Genomic DNA, 22283 nt, shown 5'->3' with positions numbered 1-22283 from the left:
CGAAATATTACGATAACATGATAATGGCTGTGTAGTGTTTAATACCCGACTGCTTATACGAGAAGTACCGTTAAAAGAAAATTTTCATAGATCACTTAATTAACTACAAGTAAAAGAAACAACTTTTAAAATGGCTGAAGTAATTTGATACATTTGACACAAGGTAAAGTGCATTAGCAAAGATGTACAATGTACTAGTATTTCGTTTACATTAATTGAAAGCTTAGGTGTCATAAATTTTTTTCCACTTGAAAATTAATCACGAAAAATCTCTGGGTATGTATAATTTGGGTGGGTGGGGGTCCTGTTACCAAGTATATTTATTTTATCAAAATAAACTCTTCAAAAAGAAACGCATAGTAGGAACAATGCCCTGAAAAATATATGATAGTTTTTCCTAACCTTTTATTTTTTGATGGATATGATGTATCCAAGTGAAATGCGTGATTTTTTTAAGGCAATTGTTAACTTTACAGCTATTCTACAAGTCTCAAAGACAAAAAGACCCGATTTTGCAAAATTTCCCCCAAAAATTCGATCTTAATTTTCATTTGCTGAATTCTGATGCAATTCCTTCAGGTACAAAGGGGCTATCAAAAGCGGGGGTTCTCGATTTTTTTAATCTGGATTTATCTGAAAATTGACGCTTTCTAAAAATGCTGCATCTGAATGTTGCATAGCACAAAAAGGAAAATGGCGACGGGAAGCAGGGGTACCACAATATACAATTGCAAGAGGTTTTAATGTTACGCACAGCGCCATATCTAACCTATAAAACATAAACTATTAACATCGAACACCCAATGTTCGCAAAAAATACGGAAGACTACGTGTGACATCAGCAGCACAGCATCACCTAAGAGGATTACGTAAATTGCATGAATGTAATGCAATGACGTCATCTAGAACATAAGCTTTCTCAGAACTGCACAGATCATCTAACAAGACCGTTTTCAGCTGACTGCGAATTATTGCAAGAGGATTATTCATACCATTATTTCAACCCCACAACACCCCAAATATCGACTTCAAAGATTTCAGGTCAATAGAGTATGACCACAGCATCACCACTGAACATTTCGTTTAGCAACTAGTCCAGAATGTTTATCTGAAAGCCTCTTATAAGTTTGATGGTGCTAATGCTTTGTAATGAATGTTAGACAGATAACTGCCTCCAGGACGTTAAAAAAGTTGGTGGTGGTAGTGTAATGATATGAATATTGATATTATAAGAAAGCAATATTGATCTGGTTCGAATTCATTGGACTTTGATGGAAAAAGGTTCTTTAACCATGTTCTGCCTAGACACGCCTATTTCAATTTTGCAGCATCCTAGAGCAGTATTGCAATCTCACAATAAACAGCCACATATGGCTCGTTTGACACTCCCATTCTTGCAAAGCAGCAGCAACCTGTTTTTGCTACAGTCATCTGAATCGCTATAGATTTAAGCCAAATTAAGCAGCATTGGACAAAATGGCTTAACATGATTTGCTAAAGATAATTGCATCCCCAGACTCTGCAACAGATGAACAAAACTCTGCATTTGGAGTGGGAGAGTATTCCTATACACACTGGATGAAAAGTCTAGTTTCCGCAAAACTGAAACTATGCGGAAACCTTGCTGAAACTTGGCGTTGAAGTTTCCTGTATGGTTTCCGCAATGCGGAAACTATATAATAGTTTCAGCAAGTTTCAGTAGGGTTTCCGAATACTGAAACCATTAGGTTTGTTTCCTATTAGTTTCCGCAAAACGGAAACCAATGTAAAATTTAATGAAACGTCAATTTAACGATACGTTTTAGTTTCAGTAGGTTTCAGTTTCCGGAAACTATTAATTTCGATTCCATATGGTTTCCGCATGCTGAAACCGTACTGAAACTATTTCTATTTTTTTTTTCAAAAGGGTAGAAAAATCAACTCATATGAATATGATCTTTTTACTATTGATTTCGATTCCATATGGTTTCCGCATGCTGAAACCGTACTGAAACTTTTTCTCTATAATTTTTTTTCAAAAGGGTAGAAAAATCAACTCATATCATCCTTATATTTATTTACACATTTAAAAAAATTGTTTTATTTTTAAATATCTATAATAGTTCATATTCAGATTTTGAGATGTGCCTGCTCTGTGTAAACTTACACATACCGATATTGATATCATTGATAAGCATATTATAGAAGATCCTTGCTTCATATTAAATGTATAAAAATTGTTTATTTCATATTGTGTCGGAATTCAAAAATATTATTAAAAAAAAAAATCGATTACTCTCACAAGGATTTTCTACATTACCCAACTCAATACTCGGGAACTGATTATTTTGAAAACATACATCATTTTCACAAAACTACGATTACGTTTAATGTAAAGTTGTTTAAAAAGAAAATTAGTGTGTCTTCATGGTGCATGAAATACAGATAATTACGAGAGTGAACATAATCTGAGATAGAAAGGTTTGCATTTATATTCTTTATACATGTTTCTATATATATATTCCTTAATGGATATCATTTCAACTAGAGGTACTGTGAGCGATGAGCTCACTAAATGATACCCCCCGCCTCCCATATGGTTATAACTGGTGAAAAAGTCCATGTTTTCCTGTGGCCGGGAAACCAAAATATGTGTCGGATCAAAAAGTAAAATAGGAGGTGCACAATGGCAATATGTAATAAAGATTCTGTGAAAGTTTCATCAAATTTCATTCAGTGGTATGAGAGGAGTTGCGGATAAGAGATGGGTACCCCAAAGCGTAACAGACGGACGGACAGACGGACGGACGGACGGAATTAACGATTACTATATACCCTCCCGCTTTTCAAGCGGGGGGTATAATAATTTCAATTTGTTAATTAACAATACATATTGACTAGGAAGCCTTTTTTACTATTCATATATATATAGTTCAATAGTTACATGTACTAGTTATTTAATAATAACATTGATTTAATATCTACATATATGTATTTTTATTTCCGTCTTCGTGAAAACATTTTATTCGTAAGCCGCGGTTTTACAGCATTAAAAATATTACAAGAAAACATGTCCTGAAAATTTGATGTCATGGTTCCCAGGATTTGCAGCATTTTATGTCAATCTAATTAAAATTAAATCTTCCATTTGTTCCCCAAATGTTTATTTATACGAGGAACTCTTATATGTAAAAAGTCTGCTTTTGTGAAACAATACCCTGGGAGCGAATGGAAAATCTCAAAATTTTAATTAGATTGTATATTATGTGTTTTAGTAATATGTTGAATTATATTCGTATTGAGATGGATAATGTGCTAAATGTGTGATTTAGAACTTAGTGTTTTTAAAATAAATTTAAAGTACTCTGTAAGTTGATCAAATTTTCAATTCTTTACGTTGAACCCCACTCGCGGGCACCTGTCCTCGCGTGCCACAGGTGGGGAGACACGTGTCGCGAAGACACCTGCTACCGTGTTGGTGTATTTTTTGTATATTCTATGTAGATTGAGAGGTTTTTCTACCTTAGAGGAACAATGGACTGTGACCAGGCGTAATATATACACGCAGTACATGGTATACACAACTAGCCTTTTCTAATGACACCAAGGTTTCTGAACATTCAAAATTAAAAATAAATCACACTATATAAAACTTCACCTAAAATCAAACATGTCATATGTATAATGTGTTATGTAAAATATTTCATAGAATGTTTCATATTTAGCATAAGAAGTTTTTATTTTATGTGTTGGTGATTAAAAGAAAATAGACAAACCTCTTAAATATTTATCTATCAATTTGATATAAAAAAAATTAATCTATTGGTAAGGAGAATATTTGCTATAGCTAGTTCAATAGACTATTTCAAAAATTTCAATATTATTTTTCTCCACAAAAAAAAAAAAAATCAGCAATCACAAAAAGAAATCGACAATTAATGGTATTCCTTGTTTGCCACCATTGTAAACTTCAAATATTGAAAATATTTAGAGGTGAATAAAACGCAACCTAATGAAAACTAAGTCTATCTTATTTCATAACTTTTTTTTCTATAGGTTATTTCTAAGTACATTATATTAAAACAACGTTTTATTTCTAATTTAGAGTCCAAAACAGAAAAGTGTGAGATTATTACAATAATAAGGAAAAGATAAGTCAATCAATAGCAAAACAATTATTAAAAGCAATTAATAATCCTGTATTATAAAGGAATAAAGAAGAATTTACATATGACATGTGTAAAGGACTATGACCACTTCTTAACATGATATCATTTATATAAATTTGCCTGCAAAATTAAGAGTTTCCGTATCTTCTGCATTGAGTGACCAATATTTTTTTGGTTCATCATTTAAAGCTGAGAAGTATGGAGATTTACTATTAATAAACTGAAATTTTTTTCTTTTTTTGGGGGGGGGGGGGACATGTTTGACGATCATATTTTTTTTTACATGACAATTTTATAAAAACAAAATGAATTTTACATCTACATAATCGATCTTCAGGAGAAATATTGGTAAATCTCCCCACTTCAATTTGTAAGCTGTGACAGGAAATTCCTAGATAACAAATAGACTTGTACATTCATGTTGATATTTTCTGAGTAGAAAATTTTCAACAATTGATGAATAATTCTTATAACCCCAATTTTGCTTTTGAGTTGCACATATGTGGTTAATATGCCATCAGCATAACTTTAATGACTTGTATACCATTTTTTTTTTTTTTTTTTTACACAATAATCGAAGTACATGTGTACATGTGACTTTAAATCATTCTATTTGAAAACATTAGGACAGTCGGAGTCCGTTTCAACAATTACCATAATCATGTAATAAAGGTCTAAAATTCGCTTTTTATCCCCTTCGATTCCATGATCATTCTTATTTTATCATTCAAAACTGTTCATTCTGTTGCCATATATAATTATATATACAAGGACATTTGCATTTAAAACGTAAAAAACTAGAGGTACTGTGAGCGATGGGCTCACTAAATGATACCCCCCGCCTCCCCTATGGTTATAAGTGGTGAAAAAGTCCATGTTTTCCTGTGGCCGGGAAACCCAAAATATGTGTCGGATCAAAAAGTAAAATAGGAGGTGCACAATGGCAATATGTAATAAAGATTCTGTGAAAGTTTCATCAAATTTCATTCAGTGGTATTAGAGGAGTTACGGATAAGAGATGGGTACCCCAAAGCGTAACAGACGGACGGACAGACAGACAGACGGACGGACGGACGGACGGACGTACAGACGGACGGACGGACGGACGGACGGAATTAACGATTACTATATACCCTCCCGCTTTTCAAGCGGGGGGTATAAAAATTGCCAAAAGAGAAATGCAAAATTTCCGTAAAGAATTTGAATCACTAGGTGGCGTATCGCGGCAGAATGCTTCTCTCCCATTGGTTAGATTTTCAGAGAAGAAAGAAAGACAAAATGGCGAAGAAAACACCAAGAATTTGCTCAAGAAAAATAACAGAGATGAGAAGATCTTTTGAATCTACACTGAAGAAAGGCACCCCAAACGGCAGATTAGATACAGGTAGTTATTTGTTACAGTTCAGAGCACCTTTATTTTTGTTTTTATCGTCTGAAATCGTAAGAATAATGTTGACCTAAAATGGCGCGTTCCAAAAATTCAAAATGACCATTGTTCATTTGTAATTATTGTGAAAAAGCGCCTTGTAAATCATTCTCAGCTTAGGTTGTTATACAGATAATTAACTGCTGTTTAAACGCATGCATGTATTTTGCACCATTGTATTTATCTTTCATGTTTTTCGTATGAATATTAGAATATGCTATTGTATTTTCTCCCGATCATGTAAAATTTACATAATTTAAAAATTACAACGTGGTGTAGTATTCCGGAATTTTAAATGTAGGTTGGTTTTAGAGGATAATATCGTTATGTACTTGTATCCGGTGTTAACTTTTTCATTTGGAAAATCGAAAGATTTGACCCCACGCTTATGTTTTTTCAGAAAAGGTGAGCTTTATTGTTCATTATAGCTGCTGGATGTGTTCAATGTTATTCTCAGAAGTAGTTTCTTGAATCGTACATTTATTTTTTGCTGAATTGTTTTTATTATTGCTGGAAGACTGTGCTGCACAGCTGAGGAAGGGGGTTCAATATATTTTTAACATACATGCAATCTAGAATCGTAAATATTAGACATGTAAGAGGGCATCATGATGGGAGAATGCCATCGTGTAGTACTGTATCACTGTTAAATGCCAATTTGTACATGTTGTAGTCATGAAAGTAAAATTCCTGAGAACTTGCAGATTTTTGGGCTATGAAAGTGACTTGATAATTTTCATAATGCCGCACATTATTCAAGTTGAAGTATTTTATTTTCATATCATACATAAGGATTTTAAAGCAAATGTCGAAAGTGAATAAACTATTTATATATACAAAGATACATAAGCATCTTTTCGTACAAGGCATAATTATGATGAATTAAACTTAAAAAGATATTTATTTTTAATTAAATTTTAATTTCATGTTGACACATATGCATGTTTTGATCTATATGAAATAAATAAGACTATTTAAGCAACCTAAAACTTGATTTAGTGTGCATGGTTTAATATTTCATTAGAAATACTTATGTTATTTTTGTACCTTGGGCTTCAAATATTAAATGTGGTGCTGCACCGTGCAGTTTCTAAATATCAGAAATCACTTTTAAATCATATTAACCATAAACATGATTCTCTTGATATCATCAGAACAGCTATTGTTTACCTGTATATAAATTCTGCATTATGATAGACTGGAGCTTGATGAAATGAGCAATTGGCCATTTTCAATTTCTTAAGTTGCATGCATTGATATTATATAGTCATATACTAGTATTTGTTTGTTGCTCGTAGAAATTATGATATCCGTTTAGAGAACTTTTTATCCACGTGGATACATCACCAACACAGTCTCTGCTCAGGGGCCTTATGTGCCAGCGGGCACGAAGAGGACAGGTGGGTAGGTGGTAGGTGACAGTCTCTGCTCTCATCCGAGGGAGCGGTCTCTATGTACTACATTGGATTCAGACCCGTGATGTAAGAATCAGCACCTACTTCCCGACTTGAGGCGTGTCGCTCAAACCACTGGGCCACACTGTGTGACCCATTATGAAAATTTCACATAATAATACTTTTACGTCTATATGACTTCTAAATTTTATTGACTTGATAAAATGACTGATATACAAATAAGATTTTTGTAATCTCTCTGTTTATAGCTGTTTACCATTTGCCATATTTCTATCACTAATTAAATCAATTTTCAACAATGGCCACTAAAGAGTCATGGTTCTGTCTTATTATATAAATAGTTACCTGCCCTTGATGCAAAATGGAATAAATAAAATAAAGAATTAAGGCAGGTCCACCCTTTTACGGATCCGGTTTTAATTTTACACACCGATATAAAATTTTGATTATCCTTGTCTATTAAAATAAAATCTTTTTGGATGATTGAAAATGATTTAGCAAGTATATATTTGTTTATTATAGTGTCATTGTGCACACAAAGCATTTAATGTACATTATTTATAGGAATAACCACTTTGCACTCTGTCCATAGAATCTATATGTAATTTTTTACATACACAGACAGAGAACTCTTAATTGCCGTTATGGACCTAAAGCTTTTAATATTTTTTAAACAAACTAACTTGAGATCTATTTATCTTCAATTTTTAGCCTATATCATCTTTCTAAATTTACTTTTTTATAATTTTTGCGAAGAACGATTGAAAAAAAAGATATTCCAAAAATGGGGGTATAGGTGTTCAAAAGGCTGTTTTGTAGAAATTTTCTGGTCAACCATAATAAAGTATGTTTTTCTGCTAACCTAAGATATAATTCTAAATAATTGTGAAGAAAAAATAGCATATAAACATAAAAGATTTTGAGAAATATTTAAAATAAAGATATTTTGAGCTTTTTCTCTGAAAGATTTTTACACAATCAACATCAATTTTTTAGTGTTTTCAAATAGAAGTTTCAAATATTTTCTTGACAAATGAATATTTATGATTTTCCTAAGTTTTAACAATAATTGGTTGTGATTTGGTACATAGCTAAATAAAATATGATGTTACACTTCTATATGTTGAATTTTGGCTGTTGAACTTTTAGAGGTATATACTCCGAGACATATTGCATGAAAATTAACCTGCAAAGATATGTTTTTTATTGGTATTTTAGTTAGATTATGACTTATTCAAGATTCTCAAATCAAAAAATAAACAGTTTGACAGAAAATTCTGAAAGTACGGACCTACCTTAAATGGATTATAATTTTGAATCAAAGAAGGCCTACATATCTTAAACAAACAATTCTTGCTTTTATGAAAAATTGTAACTGATTTAATTTTTCTCACTCTCAGATATAATTGCTTTTCAAGAACTTTTAAATTGTGGTTGTGATAGGACTGCCACTTAGAATTAGACCAGAGTGTGTCCATTTTAAAATGATACAGTTTTCCATAATTTTTTTTCTTTGTCATGTGTCTATTAGAATTTTAACTGAATGTCAGGTGCAAGGAAATGGACATGCAAGTGGTTTTTGGGACTTTTCTTAGCTCATGCTAAAAACAAAAAAAGTTATTAATGTACGGTACTGTACTAACTTGATCTATTTTAATTTCAGATATCCACTGAACAAATCATCTGAAAACTAAGGCTAATAGGAGAGGATGAGGAATACTGTACTTCTGTCAAAAGGTTTGTTTTAACAGTGAGTAAGAACTTAATATAATTTATGTAGCTCTATTTTAGGAAATTAAGGACTAAAGCATAAAGTTTATGTTTTTATTTTCTATTGTGTTGTTAATCTCACTGTGTAATGTTAAGCTCTCTATTTAGTATTTATCATCATTATCATAGTCAGTGTGTTGTGGGGTGGGGGGGGGTTACATGTAAGCTGCTTTCCTCTACTTTTTAAGTTTTATACAATATATTTATGTTTCCATGAAATAAACAGATGTTAACATTATCTTAGAAAGTCTCATTTTGCGAGCTACCTACTAAAATTGTATGATTTATTTAAGATAAGTATTATCAACATTTTCAGCTTCTCTGCAACCGCTCAACCAATCTCAACCAATTTTGGTGAAGGGGAACAAAATTTATAAATTTTAAACCCCCCTCCCCCCGCGGGCCCGAGGAGTGGGGCCAAAACCACTAAAATTCATGCAATTTTTGAAAATCCCCTTCTTATTTTCCCCTCCTGAACATCAAGCAGTCAAACTGTTGGTATGATTATAATCGGCATTGAGTCCTCTACCATAATTATGAAATTCATGACCCCAGTGTCAGGATTCTAGTATTTGGGTGGGTCTTATGGCTCTTTGGAATTAATCAAACCATTTAAGATGAAATAAAACCTATGAAAACATTTAGTAAATTTTGAAATGTGTGGCCCCAGGGTTAGTGGTTCCTTTGGGGTGGGGTACACAACTGGTGGTTATAAAATGGAATTGCATTGTATCTTTATTACTCTGATCTACCTTTGGGTATTAAGTAACCAAAGTAAGCATGTTAACTATGTGTATAATTACGATAAACAAAGGTGCGTCTTTCAAAATTGTGAATTTCATGGCTTTTTGTTTAAATTACGAACAAAATTCAATTGAGTGGAAGTTGTTAGGCCTAGAAAAAAAATATATTTGTTTCCCCTTTCACGCTGAAAAAATATAGGTAGATAGGTAAGTAATTATTTTTTTTGAAACTTTTTTTTTTGCTTCTTGAATCAAAAAGTGTATAGAAGTAACATTAATGACAAAAGAATTGGTGTTTTCAAGTATTTCTGTGACTTAAAAGAAAGATAACTCAAACTTCTTTCTGTCTTGAACATGTTGAAAAGCTTGCAAAGTTGGAGACTATAATTCCACGGGTGAAATCTTGCACTTCATGGGACAAAAGCATTAAAACAAAATTTAGGGTCGGCACTATAGATATATTAGGGTCGGTCCGGAACAAACATATTTTTTTTCTAGGCTTTACATGATACTCAGGTGACCTTTAAGGTCTGTGGGCCTCTAGTTGTTATTCAAATATCATGAATCATGGTCTAAGGGTCTAGGTTAGGGGTACAGAAAATATTTTGATGAACAAGTAAAATGAAGAAAAAAATCCTTAATTTACTTTGAAAATCTTATTAGAAACAAATCCATACATACATATTCAGTACATTTAAATACATTCAAGTTTGTTTATTTCATTATCCCTTGTCAAGTGTTTAAAAGAGGCAACTTTAATAAACTAATGAGATTTTACACTTGATAAATTTTTAGATTTTATTTTAAATCATTCTGATCAAAAATGCTGAAAATCTGAAATTAATCAAACAAAGGCTTGTGCTAGAACAGTTTTAGGAACTTTCAGTTTGTCAATCTTATTAAAATTAAATGTTAGATCTGCTCACATATTGGCTAAAATCTAATGGCATCCTGTAGAGTGTCACGTTAGACGTTAAATTCTATTAAACAATCAAATACTCGAATGCAAAAATTATTGTATTTAATTTATTGGAATGAATAAGTCTAGAGTCTGAGTTGTTCTGTATTTGACATTTGATGTGACCTTCTATGGATGCTGTTAGATGTTGTGTAGCGAGTATGCAAGAGGATCTAACATGTTGTTTTATTTAGATCGGGATTTTGTTAAACTATATTTTTATATATTTTCAATAGGTAGAAGTAACTGACGAGCGGGTCAATCCAACTTGAACTTGAAGTGCAAGTGGGTCTTCAAAAATGTGGACCACTCAAGGACTTTTCTGTTGGTTGATGATGGACTACAAACTGAATATTTAACAAAGAAATCCACTTTGGTGCTTATTGGCTACTAATGATGTGAACTTGTGCATTTATTATACCAAGCAAGTACTTTTACATTTCCTTGATGATACTAGACTTGCATATACCGAATTCAGGTTTAGTTGATTGATTGCAGTTCTAAGTTCCTCTCGCAAGATTATATCTCTCGTGTATGAGACATCATTAAATGCAGACATTTTCTCTGTCCTCCTGTTGTGACATGAGAGTTCGGACTTAGTTGTAAAAATATTTATGATGCAAGAGCAAATAAATGGCCAAGCCAATGTATGTAAATGTTGATAATAACATTAAATATTCTTTGATAACTACCGTAATTTACGGAATATAGGTCGATACTTTTTTTCTCAGAACCGCTGGGGTCGCCCAATATTCAGAATTCGACCAATTTAAGGCTCAAGTTTATGAAAAATGCCCCCAAATCAGGAAAATTTTCGTCAATTTCAAGGCAAATTTGTGCCACTTTCGTAACTTTTTTGATTATTTTTCGCAAAAAATTAATGACCCGGTAAAACAATAGAATATTTATTCTATAGCTTTCTTACAAAATAAATTCCATTAATTATCCGTTGATAACAAAGGAAAACAACATTGCTTCATCTATTAAATCATTCCTCAACGTATTATCTATTAACATCATACGGTATCCATCTTGTGAAGTTAGGAAGTCACGATCGTGTAGTAAAAGTAAAACCGCAACCGTATCAAAAATTAAAATACGGAAAAATTTCTTGATCACAACTGAAGTGTTTTTACCATTTATTAGTAGCGATAAATTGAAATAGTATATTAAATATTTTTTATTGTCTTGTGTTTATTTAAATGTAAATTGAGTGAAATAATTTGTTGCCATTCAATTCCTAAATTTAATTACAAAAAAAAAAACAAAACAAAAAAAAAACTGCTAGTCTTTACTGTTTTTTTTTTTTATTTTAACTAATTATAATACAAAGATTGGCTTCTAACAGAATTTTAAGTAATTGTCTGACAGATAAAGGGATTTACACTGTGTACGCAAAGGTGTGAACACCTGTGTTGGTTTAAATGCCTGCAGGGCATGATTAAGAAACCCACGTGCCATTATAGGGTATTAGTGTTACACATCATTGAACAAACAAAGCCGTGAAATTCATGTTGACAGTCAAATTAAGAATGTACTGTCAATTAAATTTAAAAATTAAACTTATAGAGTGTTAATATGATTTCAATTGTTTACTGTTGCTTGATATATACATTCAATGGTCATTTGCGTGTTTTAGCAAATCCCTGGAGAAAAAAAATAAAAATGGCGGACATCGAAGTAGTTGTCGTCTTCTGGTAAATAATGTCTGAATAAAATTGATAAGGAATGTGTCCAAGTTGTTCTGAAATCGGAATTACTATTCTTTGGTGTCGGGTATTTCCCGAATTATAGCTGTAAAATAATAACGTATTTACGTGTTATTTATGCCTCTGATTTAACAACAGTGTGAAACTACAGAGGCATTGAACAGGCAAGTTGGTGAAAAATAAGTAGTAACGCAATTCAAAGAAGTTTTAACTACATTTTTTAAAAAACTTTATTTAAATGCTGTACTCATTAAAATACCTGTTTATTTTCTTGATACGTTCATGCTACGGAATGACCCCAGTAATTTTAGGGGTTTAACCTGTTCTGATACGTTGTATCTGCGTAAGAATATTTAGAAAACGGGAAACAAAGCCTCGTCCTATATAGTAAGTTCGTCCTATCTTAGGATTTTTCAAAAATTAAGGCTGAAAATGAGCCTTTCGACCTATATACCCCATCGACCTATAATCCCGAAATTACGGTAGTGTGAGTGTGTTTTTTTTCCAATATGAAAATTCAGGGGGAAAATGAGTTTTGGTTAAATAGCTGGGCTAAATTGTATAATTTATAGTGTTTCTGTTGCGGAAACCTATGGTACACCATATGTATTTCAACCGTATATGCATACTGAAACCTTGCGTAAACTTCAAGTTTCAGCAAGTTTCAGTTGCGGAAACCTATGGTACACCATATGTATTCCAACCATATACGCATACTGAAACCTTGCGTAAACCTCAAGTTTCAGCAAGTTTCAGTTGCGGAAACCTATGGTATACCATATGTATTTCAACCATATACGCATACTGAAACCTTGCGTATACCTCAAGTTTCAGTTGCGGAAACTATTTGGATTCGTGGACACCTTTGGTTTCCGCACTGCGGAAACTTGATGAAACTTGAAGTTTCCGCACTGAAACTTTGCGGAAACTATTAGTAACCTTAAGTTTCCGCAGAGTTTCAGTAGAGTTTCAGCCATGCGGAAACTCTATTTTTCATCCAGTGACAGTTTTTATTACACAGATTTGCTTCCACTAGATGCCGTTTGTGGCTTTCATTTGTGTCTGCGGGGGGCATACCAGATATCGATCTTTAATGACCTTAAACTGACTATGATTTTAAAATTCTTGAATAATTATGACATTTAGATGGTATTCATGTTGCTTACAATTCTTTTGTTTTATCAATGCATCATTTTGCTAAATAATCTCTATGTTCAATGTGTCACTAAAATTCTACTATGCATTTCTTTTTTTTGAAGAGTATATGTATGTACATAGTCGTCGCAACACGCAAGTTTTACAGAAGCGGGACATCTCTACCGTTCACTACGTATCTTCAAACATTAAAGCGCGCGCATTGAAGTAGTGAACTTTTTGTTTGATTGGAAAGTTTGGGAGTTTTGTCGAACATGCGTTTACTTGTGTTAATTTAGACTGTTAGTTTGATTGACTTTTATATTTAGGAATTCACCGTTCGTTTTTTTTTTCATTCTTCATTCTAAAGAAATATGACAACCAACGTTCAAAAGAAAGCTCAAAATGTTTCATTCAAAAGGAGAATTTTACTGCTTCGTTGCGCTTAATTGTACTTAAGGAATGAAATTATATATGTATAATCAAACATGTTAATTGTCGCATAATGGGGGTATTTTAAAAAAAAAAAATAGCGTTCTAAAGAAATGGGCCTGAAATTGTGTAACGATTGACATTCGTTAGGAAAGATTCAAATTGTTCATTCAAACGAAATCGAAAATTTTACCACTTCAGTGAGCCTTTTTGTACCTTATTTCCACTTCACTGCTCATCATTGTACCTGACATCATGAAAGCTAGACTTCTCAGGGGATAATATACATTTTATGACTGAGTTCGACGGCAACGTGCGTTTTGTGGGACCCCAATAACCAAACTGGTTGCCCGAGGCCGTTAAGCTGAAAGCAGACAGATTGGTTCGAGGGTCCACAAAACGCATTTTGCCCGAGAACACAGTCAATAAATGTTTTGTTATACCTTTTATTTTTAATGTTTTTTGACACACATGTATGTTGTACAGTCTTCCGTGATGTAAACATCAGGTCCGTCACTGTTTGAACTTTAAGTAAATTCAATGTATAAAGTTATCTTTAATAACTCAAAATACGAATAATATGAAGTGGATTTACTTCAAAAGAACTGTACTTAACAGATTTTACATCAACAAAATAAAGAAATCTTTTAATAAAAAATATCGAAAAAATATATTCATAAAAAATTCTACAGCAAAACGTCTGCATTAATAAAATTATTATTTTCAATATCGATCGAGAAATATCTCCGCCAAACAACAATTATGATTGATATACCTTAAAAAAAGTTTTCCTATACAAATCTATACCAAAATTCTAACATTTCTAATGTTTTGCTGAGCGGGCATAAATAAATCGATGTTTGACCGCTAAGTGAGATGTTGGACCGCTTACATCACACAATGGGCGGAGCTAAATCTCATTGGTGATAGTGATTTGTATATTTTGAATGGAGGTATGAGACAGTACAACATACATGTGTGTCTAAAAACTATTAAAATAAAAGGTATAACAAAACATTTATTGGATGCGTTTTGTGGACCCTCGAACCAATCTACACAGGTCTGCTTTTCGACCTCAGGCAAACAGTTTGGTTATTGGGTCCCACAAAACGCACGTTGCCCTCGAACTCAGTCAATAAATGTATATATACTCTGAGAAGTCTAGCTTTCGTGATGTCAGGTACAATTTTTTTCAGTATTTTTTATTTAAAAATTTCTTTATTTTGTTAATGTAAAATCTGTTCAGTACAGTTCTTTTGAAGTAAATTCACTTCGTATTACTAGTATTCGTATTTTGATCTATTAAAGATAACTTTTTACATTGAAATTACTTGATTACATGACTTTGGTCTTCAATTATACGTTATCAAGCTCGCCGGGCTGCATAATTTAGAAATAAATATATGACAACACATGGCCGTTTCTTTTATGAAAGCTTGCAATCCATGTAATCTCCCATAGTATAGAAATTAACATTATGGAAATGAATATTATGGCAACCTTTCTATCCTTTCTTATTTGCACTGAGTGAAAAATAAGTATTTGTTCATCAGTCGGATTCTGGAAGCACGTGTGGTGGCTTAATTCTATTCTGTATGAATTCAAACTATACTATTTATATCCATGCACTGCTTGCTTAACCTGAATGCTTTCTTTAACTTATCCATTTCCTGATTTCATCTTAGTTCTAATCTGATTGCACCCCTCTACTGCCCATCTAGTACGCCCCGGGGTAGAGGAGTTAATTACATAGTTAGATACTCAGGTCGAACAATATTTTTGATGTTTGAGGAAACAGCTTTTGATGACCCACTGTCAATGACCTTTTGGTGACACTTTAAAATTGGAGGATGTTCACAGTCAATATTACTTATAGAACTTAACGTTCTCTAAAGGGAATGTAAACAAACTTTACCCGGGATATTCACTCGGGTGTAAAAACTATAGATATTATTGACTGAATAAGGAATTTTGAATGTTTGCATGAGTGGGAATAGACTGTTTAAAGGCTCTTAAACATCAAAAGTTGAAAATGTGGTCAAGGAACATCATAGTATTCTTTGCTTTAATTTATGGTAAGCGATTTTAAATAAAGTGATTTTATTAATTTCTAAATCGAAATTGGCCAGATTGCTTCTTGATTAGTTACTTGTAATTGCAATTCAAAGCAATAATTGACAAAAAAAATTATACATTTTAAATATATCAAGATACTTGAAAATTGTGTTTGTTTTGGAAGTGCTATTCTTCAATTGATACTTAATAGGCGTAAGCTCCGAGGACTGGACAAGAATCGCCAAAAATGAACTTGCCAACGCCCTCAAAATTAAACCTAACACGGGATTTGCAAAAAATGTCATCATTTTTATTGGAGATGGACTTGGTATCTCCACAATTAATGCTGCCCGGATTTATAAAGGACAGAAACAGGGAAACCCGGGGGAAGAGACCGTTCTAGAGTGGGAAAAATTCCCAAACGCCGCCTTCTCCAAGGTAGGATGCACTAGAATGCTGTATATTTGCTTATGTGCATTTTTAAATCACTGTTTCAACATCTAGAGAGTAGAAACTTGGTTATGCACATGAGCAAGATAATAAAACATGTAGGTTGAATGCACTTGGGCTGTTCCAATTTTGCAATTCATTATGAAATGCTTTAAATAGACTTTGTATGCAGAATAGAAATTCCACTTAAACCCTTATATACAAACAAATAAGTTTTCAAAACATGTACAAAATGTGTGGGGTTTTTTTTAAACATATCGAATTTCAATACCTTTTTAATAGATGTGCTGCCATTACAGAGTAATATTAGTTAGATGATACATGAAAAATTCCTCTCTCTCTCTCAAAAAAATTGATGCTTGTATCATTAAATTTTCGGGGTCCCCTTTATAGTCCGATATTTTTTTTTCTCTTTCTTAAAATTTTTCATAGATAGGCTGCAAAGAATAATGCTTTAATAATATAAAGTTTGGAGTAAAGCAAACACGGACTTTTTAAACATCAGAGGTGAGATCAGGTGCCATGGAGGAGTGAGCGTCCCCTGCCGACAGGTCACAACCGCCGTCTGCTCCTTGTCTTGATCAGAAAATAACAGAAAAAATCTGTCGACAATTTAGAGAGTAAAATATATGACAATGTAATGGCCAAACAAACATTATGAAAAAAGTCAGTCAGCAATTTACTTAAAACGATAGATTGTATTTGTTGACAAGGTCATTGTACCGACCATAGAACTTCCGAAATGATGACTTGAGACTACTGATATTCTTGTTCCATCATGCTTTATGTTTATTAATTACATGTAAGAACAATTTATTAAAGAAGAATAAAAAAGTATTTTGATATTTTGTAGATATATGGATCTGATAAACAGGTTCCAGATTCAGCTCAAACGGCAACGGCTATTTTAGGAGGAGTCAAGGTCAATTATAAGACGGTTGGGGTCACGGACAGTATCAAAGGTCAAGACTGTGCGAAATTGGTAGAACTAGGGGATGCTGCCAAAGTAAAATCTGTTATAAGAAAGGCCCAGAATGATGGTGAGTGCAGAGCTATCTGGTGTAACGTAACAATACGGAGAGAAAAAAATTGGTAAACAAACACTCCATCTCATTTCTTCGGAAGATTTCAATGCTAATTCAACTTAGCTTTTGGAATTTATACAGAATACAGATAAGGTAGCTTCTATATCAAGTGAACATACTGTAATTAAGAGAGGTAAAAGACACAGATTATGCTTCTGTAGATGTAGTCAAAGAAGTATGCATTTACCTTATATTGTACTATATTGTGAAGACCCTACGTTGTTTGGCAGGTAAATCTACCGGAGTCGTGACCACGGCGCGGCTCACACACGCTACTCCGGCCTCCACCTACGCACACTCGGCCCACCGGAACTGGGAGTCGGATGCCGACCTCACCCCGGAGGCGAATGGAGTATGCCGAGACATCGCCCACCAACTAGTGCACAGTAATAACGACATTCAGGTACCCTGTTCTAAAGTGCACCATACCATACATGCTCTTGAAAGCGACTTATCGATGTCGGATATTCCTTTAGTATTAAGCTGTTGAGAACGATTATGACGATTTCTGTTTCATACAACATTTATATATTCATATTTTTTAATCCCATAGTATAAAGATACATATGTGTTAAAAAACATTACCGAATCAAGTGTCTGTGCAGTAGACATATACTTTTGAAAAATATTTCCAAATTATTTGACATTTAATAAACCTATGATGTACATTATATATCATTAGTATTTGACCAAAATCTTATTTTTTAGACTGACTTTACAACGCATATCAAATTTTTGGCTCCGTGATTGGGAGGTCGTGAGTTCGTATCTCGGCCGCGACTGACCTAAGTCGATAAAAAATGGGTAGCAGCTGTTCCTTCGCCATGTGCTCGGCACTTTGAAGTGAAAGTTACGGGTCCTTCGGATGAGACCTTAAAAACCGAGGCCCCGTGTCAGGGGCAGGCGCTGGCACGATAAAGATCCCTCACTGCTCAATGGCCCTGAGTGCCGAGTAAAGGTCAAAATTTGAAGCCCTTCACCGGCATACGGTGACGTCTCCATATGAGTGAAAAATTCTCGAGAGGGACGTTAAACAATATACAATATACAATCAAAGAACTAATTGTGTAGTTTTTAAATGCGAATTCAAGGTAGACAATATCTAAATTATAGTTAATAAATAATTAAAGGTGTTTCTTGGAGGAGGGCGGAGAGCTTTTTATCCCAAAAACTTTTCTGACCCGGAAACGGGGGCGACAGATGTGAATAAAAGACTAGATAACAGGGACTTGGTTGAAGAATGGAAAACGATACAGACTGCAAAAAACCGGAAGCATAAATATGTCTGGAAGAAAGACGATTTCGATAGCATTGACGAGAACAATGTTGATTATGTGTTGGGTAAAGGATTTAATTTGTTTCTGATAAAAGAGTAACAAGATGACAGATAGTCACAACGTGTCAATATTTAAATGATGCCATATAATTTAGTTTCACTGTTTTTAATTGTCTTGATGCACCTGTACATTGTCATATATTAAAGGATTGTTCAGTCCATCGCATATGGCCTACGAAACTGAGCGGAGTAATTCTGGAAATGGAGAGCCTTCTTTAACGGAAATGACATCAAAAGCCATTAAAATTCTTCAGAAAAATGAAGATGGGTTCGTTTTGCTTGTTGAAGGTGACATATTTTTATTTGCCGATTTGTTGTCAGAAATTTTAAGCATAGTCAATCTGTAAATTATGGATTACACTGTTTTAATTTTTTTTCGAATTGTTCTTGTATAGGCGCCAAAATAGATATAGCTCACCACGACAGTCTAGCAAAGATTGCGTTAGAAGACACTCTAGAGTTCGAGAGAGCAGTGAAAGAAGCTGTATCTTTGACCAATCATCAGGAAACTCTTATCATTGTAACTGCAGACCACTCTCATGCCTTTTCATTGGCTGGTTACACTAAACGAGGAAATGATGTCTTAGGTCTAAAAATTTTCAGTTTTAATTTTAATCTTTCAAAAATTGAAGCAAAAAACATAAAATTGCAATATTTTATGCTAAAGTCTTCCTTAATAAATCGTGTGTTTTGTAGGCTTGGTGGATGACGAAGCTGTCGAGATAGAACCTCCTTTGGACAAGAAACCTTACACAGCTCTCGTTTATGGCAACGGCCCTGGCTGGAGGGCAGACAGACAAAACCTGACAGGAGTCGCTACAGGTATGATAAGATAACTGAAACTTTTATAAAAGGGGCACTGCAAAGCGGAGCATCCCCTCGCAAGAAGCATTTCAATAAATTTAGGCAGCATTCGATCATCGATCCCGGTGCAAATCGCGTCACTTCCGTTTCGCACAATTAAGGACAAACTATCACACACACAAACTAACACATACAAGCGCTGTACTATATCCCTCCAACTCCGTGGCGGGGTAATAATAAAGGCCATGGTACTAATCAAATCTTTACCAAACTTAGAATCCTGCTGATTTTTTCCCTTTCTTGTTTCAGATGCTAATGACTACATCCAGCAGTCTGCTGTACCGCTGGAATACGAGACTCACAGCGCAGAGGATGTCGGGATATTTGCTCAAGGTCCAATGTCTCATCTCCTTCATGGCGTTCATGAGCAGCACTACATTGCCCACGTGATCCAGTATGCTGCGTGTATTGGTGACTATAGAGACAATTGTGATAAGGAGTCCAGGCTCACTAGTGGTTCTGAATCCTTGGTCCCTGCTTTGTTTCTTTTGTATCTTTCAACTTGTATTCAGATGTTCTTTTAACATGTTAATCAGCTAAAAGACTGATTTACACCATTCATATATTATAAACATTACTTAAGTTCATCTAAAGTAAACCATACGCTCTTGGCATTTTACAAATTTGTATGATAAACAAAAGAAGGTGAATGAACAAGGCATACACATGAACAATGCCTATAGCGTCAGATATAACAAATTGTATTGAATTTGTTAATTCAGGATTACAAATTCGCATTATTTGGAATTTATGCAATCATAATAAACAAAACTTCTCTGAAAAAATCTCGGGAAAAACATTCTTTTATTTTAAAAAATGGTATTAGTGAGATTCGATCTCCAAAAAACATATTGCACTAACCACTACGCTACACAGCTTTTGATACGAACCACAACTCGTGTGGTATTCAATCATGTTTGTGATGTGACCTTTAACTTTATGGATCAATTGTTTCTCGGAAAGATGCAAATGTTTCGTCATAAAAGTGTACGATTAGTGGGTCCTTGCTCTATGTTTTTGTTAACCAAGAAATCTATATTTTCAAGCAAACTTTTAGGATTTATCTAAAAAAAAATCAAAGGCCTGACGGCCTGAGAGGCGCATCGCATTGAGGGTATAAAACTTTTTTTTTCTTGGAGAAATTCAACATCAATGTTAAGGGAATGAAATAATCCAGGAATAAGAATTTAAAATAACTAACGTTTCTTTGAGGTTAAAAAAAACTGAGCCATGGCTCTGAATTTTAGCCAATCGATCAGGAGAGGAAAAACATTTTTTTTAAAAAGATATATCGGTTATAATTCATTGATAATTAAATTGAATCATAATTGATTTTAATTGTATTTTAATTCTTTTTTAATTTTTATTCTTTGACTATTAGGAAGATGAAATAATGAATGTCAATATAGAAATTACTAGCAATGATTATTGAATAATATTATATAATTTGATATCTGAATTATTTCAGTTTCTTTCATTGTGTGCACTCTTATAAATATCACTTCCTTGTTTTTAACTTTTTCCCAATATAAATGGCACAATATATAACAAATGTTATATACATGAAATGTTCATGTAAATTATATACGGGACTAAAATAAATGATCGGGCGTGGTATACGGTTTATTATGAACCCGATACAAAACCGAGTAATTCATAGTACGAGCTGTTGTTATGCAAATAGATCTTACTCCGCGCAGTGCACGTTTGTTGTTGTTTTCTCTTGTTTATTTTCTCATTTTTCGTTACCACTGTTGATTCAAAGTTAAAACAACATGTTTGTGTGAGATTTTGTGTTATTAGCTGTTTAAAATTAACAATGGATATCGCCAACTTGTCAATGTACATTAGCACTATTTGTCATCTCCCTCGGGAGATGACACATTAAGATTGTATGCCGGAAGTGAAGTCCTAGTGTAAGCCTCCATTAATTCTTCGGGAATCCTCGATGTTTTTAGTCTCGTTCAACCAGACGCTCGGCTGTCTCCGTGAACTCCAACCAGCAGAGAGTCTGGTAAAGATTCACGTAAGCGTTTGTAACCGTCAGAGGGCGCTAGCTTGTTTTCATTTTAAAAATCCTTTTTGTAAGCAATCGTTATATACGATTCTTCTGCTTGATTGTGACTTTATATTAATAAACTGGTCTTTAATTAAGGATACCAAACGAGAAATTACAATATCAATCGAAAGAATGTGTATTACACAGGTAAGGCTACACTACTTTCACTTTTGCTTTCATACAGACTATTTGCAAGACATAATAAAACACACTTACCTATAGCTGGTGGGCATTACCGTAAACAATTCCTATCTAACGGTTTTAACTTTTAGAAACATAACTTTTACATCTTTAACTTATTTTTCTGCCGATTTATCACGTATTTGTTTAAATCTTGTAGGTGTGTTCTTTTCAGCCAATCAAAAACTTTACCAGAATTTCGGTAAGCCTCGCTTTGGCGTTACAATCGATATCACGTATCTTTACCAGACCCTCTGGGTGGTCGGAGATTTACGGAGACAGCCGAGGGTCTGGTTGAACGAGACTACGATGTTTTACAATATCTCAAGTGAGAATCTACACAAGGAGTTCCAAGTAGCCTGTAAACTGGTTTTCTTTTAGAAGAACTAGCATAGAAGTGTGATATCTACTTTCGGTTTAGGCCTATTTGAAAGCCAAGGAAAATTTAGAAAAGCAGTACGATGCTTATTGTCATCTCTTACGAGAGATGACACATTAAGTTCGATTTCCTGATGTGAA

General features: G+C 33.6%; 1 protein-coding gene and 1 long non-coding RNA gene across 4 annotated transcripts; both read left to right on the top strand.

Annotated features, from left to right (window-relative positions):
- The first annotated feature begins 5424 nt into the window (after nt 1–5424).
- On the top strand, nt 5425–10982 carry LOC134280482 (uncharacterized). 3 transcript variants are annotated; one of them, XR_009994913.1, is made up of 3 exons: nt 5425–5532; nt 8653–8718; nt 10697–10982. It is a non-coding gene; the product is annotated as an uncharacterized LOC134280482 (long non-coding RNA). The 3 variants fall into 3 exon arrangements; XR_009994915.1 differs by having other exon boundaries at nt 8653–8730; nt 10701–10982; XR_009994914.1 differs by lacking the exon at nt 5425–5532 and adding an exon at nt 5863–5979 and having other exon boundaries at nt 8653–8730; nt 10701–10982.
- A 4375-nt stretch (nt 10983–15357) lies between these two features.
- On the top strand, nt 15358–20409 carry LOC134280472 (alkaline phosphatase, tissue-nonspecific isozyme-like). Its single transcript, XM_062762884.1, has 9 exons — nt 15358–15810; nt 16002–16228; nt 17094–17280; nt 17556–17728; nt 18456–18666; nt 18809–18949; nt 19057–19248; nt 19358–19483; nt 19775–20409. The coding sequence occupies exons 1-9, from the start codon at nt 15768–15770 to the stop codon at nt 20047–20049; spliced, it is 1575 nt and encodes a 524-aa protein (XP_062618868.1). The 5' UTR covers nt 15358–15767; the 3' UTR covers nt 20050–20409.
- The last annotated feature ends 1874 nt before the right edge of the window (nt 20410–22283 follow it).

The sequence above is a fragment of the Saccostrea cucullata genome, unplaced genomic scaffold (assembly GCF_032062105.1).
Source record: "Saccostrea cucullata isolate Sc308-1 unplaced genomic scaffold, CSIRO_AGI_Scuc_v1 ctg105, whole genome shotgun sequence".
NCBI classification, from domain to species: Eukaryota; Metazoa; Mollusca; class Bivalvia; order Ostreida; family Ostreidae; genus Saccostrea; species Saccostrea cuccullata.
Note: the sequence above shows the minus strand (reverse complement) of the source record. Positions and strands in the feature narration are given on the sequence as shown.

Coding starts and splice junctions, on each gene's coding strand:
- LOC134280472 (XM_062762884.1), top strand. CDS start 15,768: ATGTGGTCAAGGAACATCATAGTATTCTTTGCTTTAATTTATG. Junction 16,229..17,093: donor CAAACGCCGCCTTCTCCAAG/GTAGGATGCACT, acceptor GATATTTTGTAG/ATATATGGATCTGATAAACA. Junction 18,667..18,808: donor CAATGTTGATTATGTGTTGG/GTAAAGGATTTA, acceptor CATATATTAAAG/GATTGTTCAGTCCATCGCAT.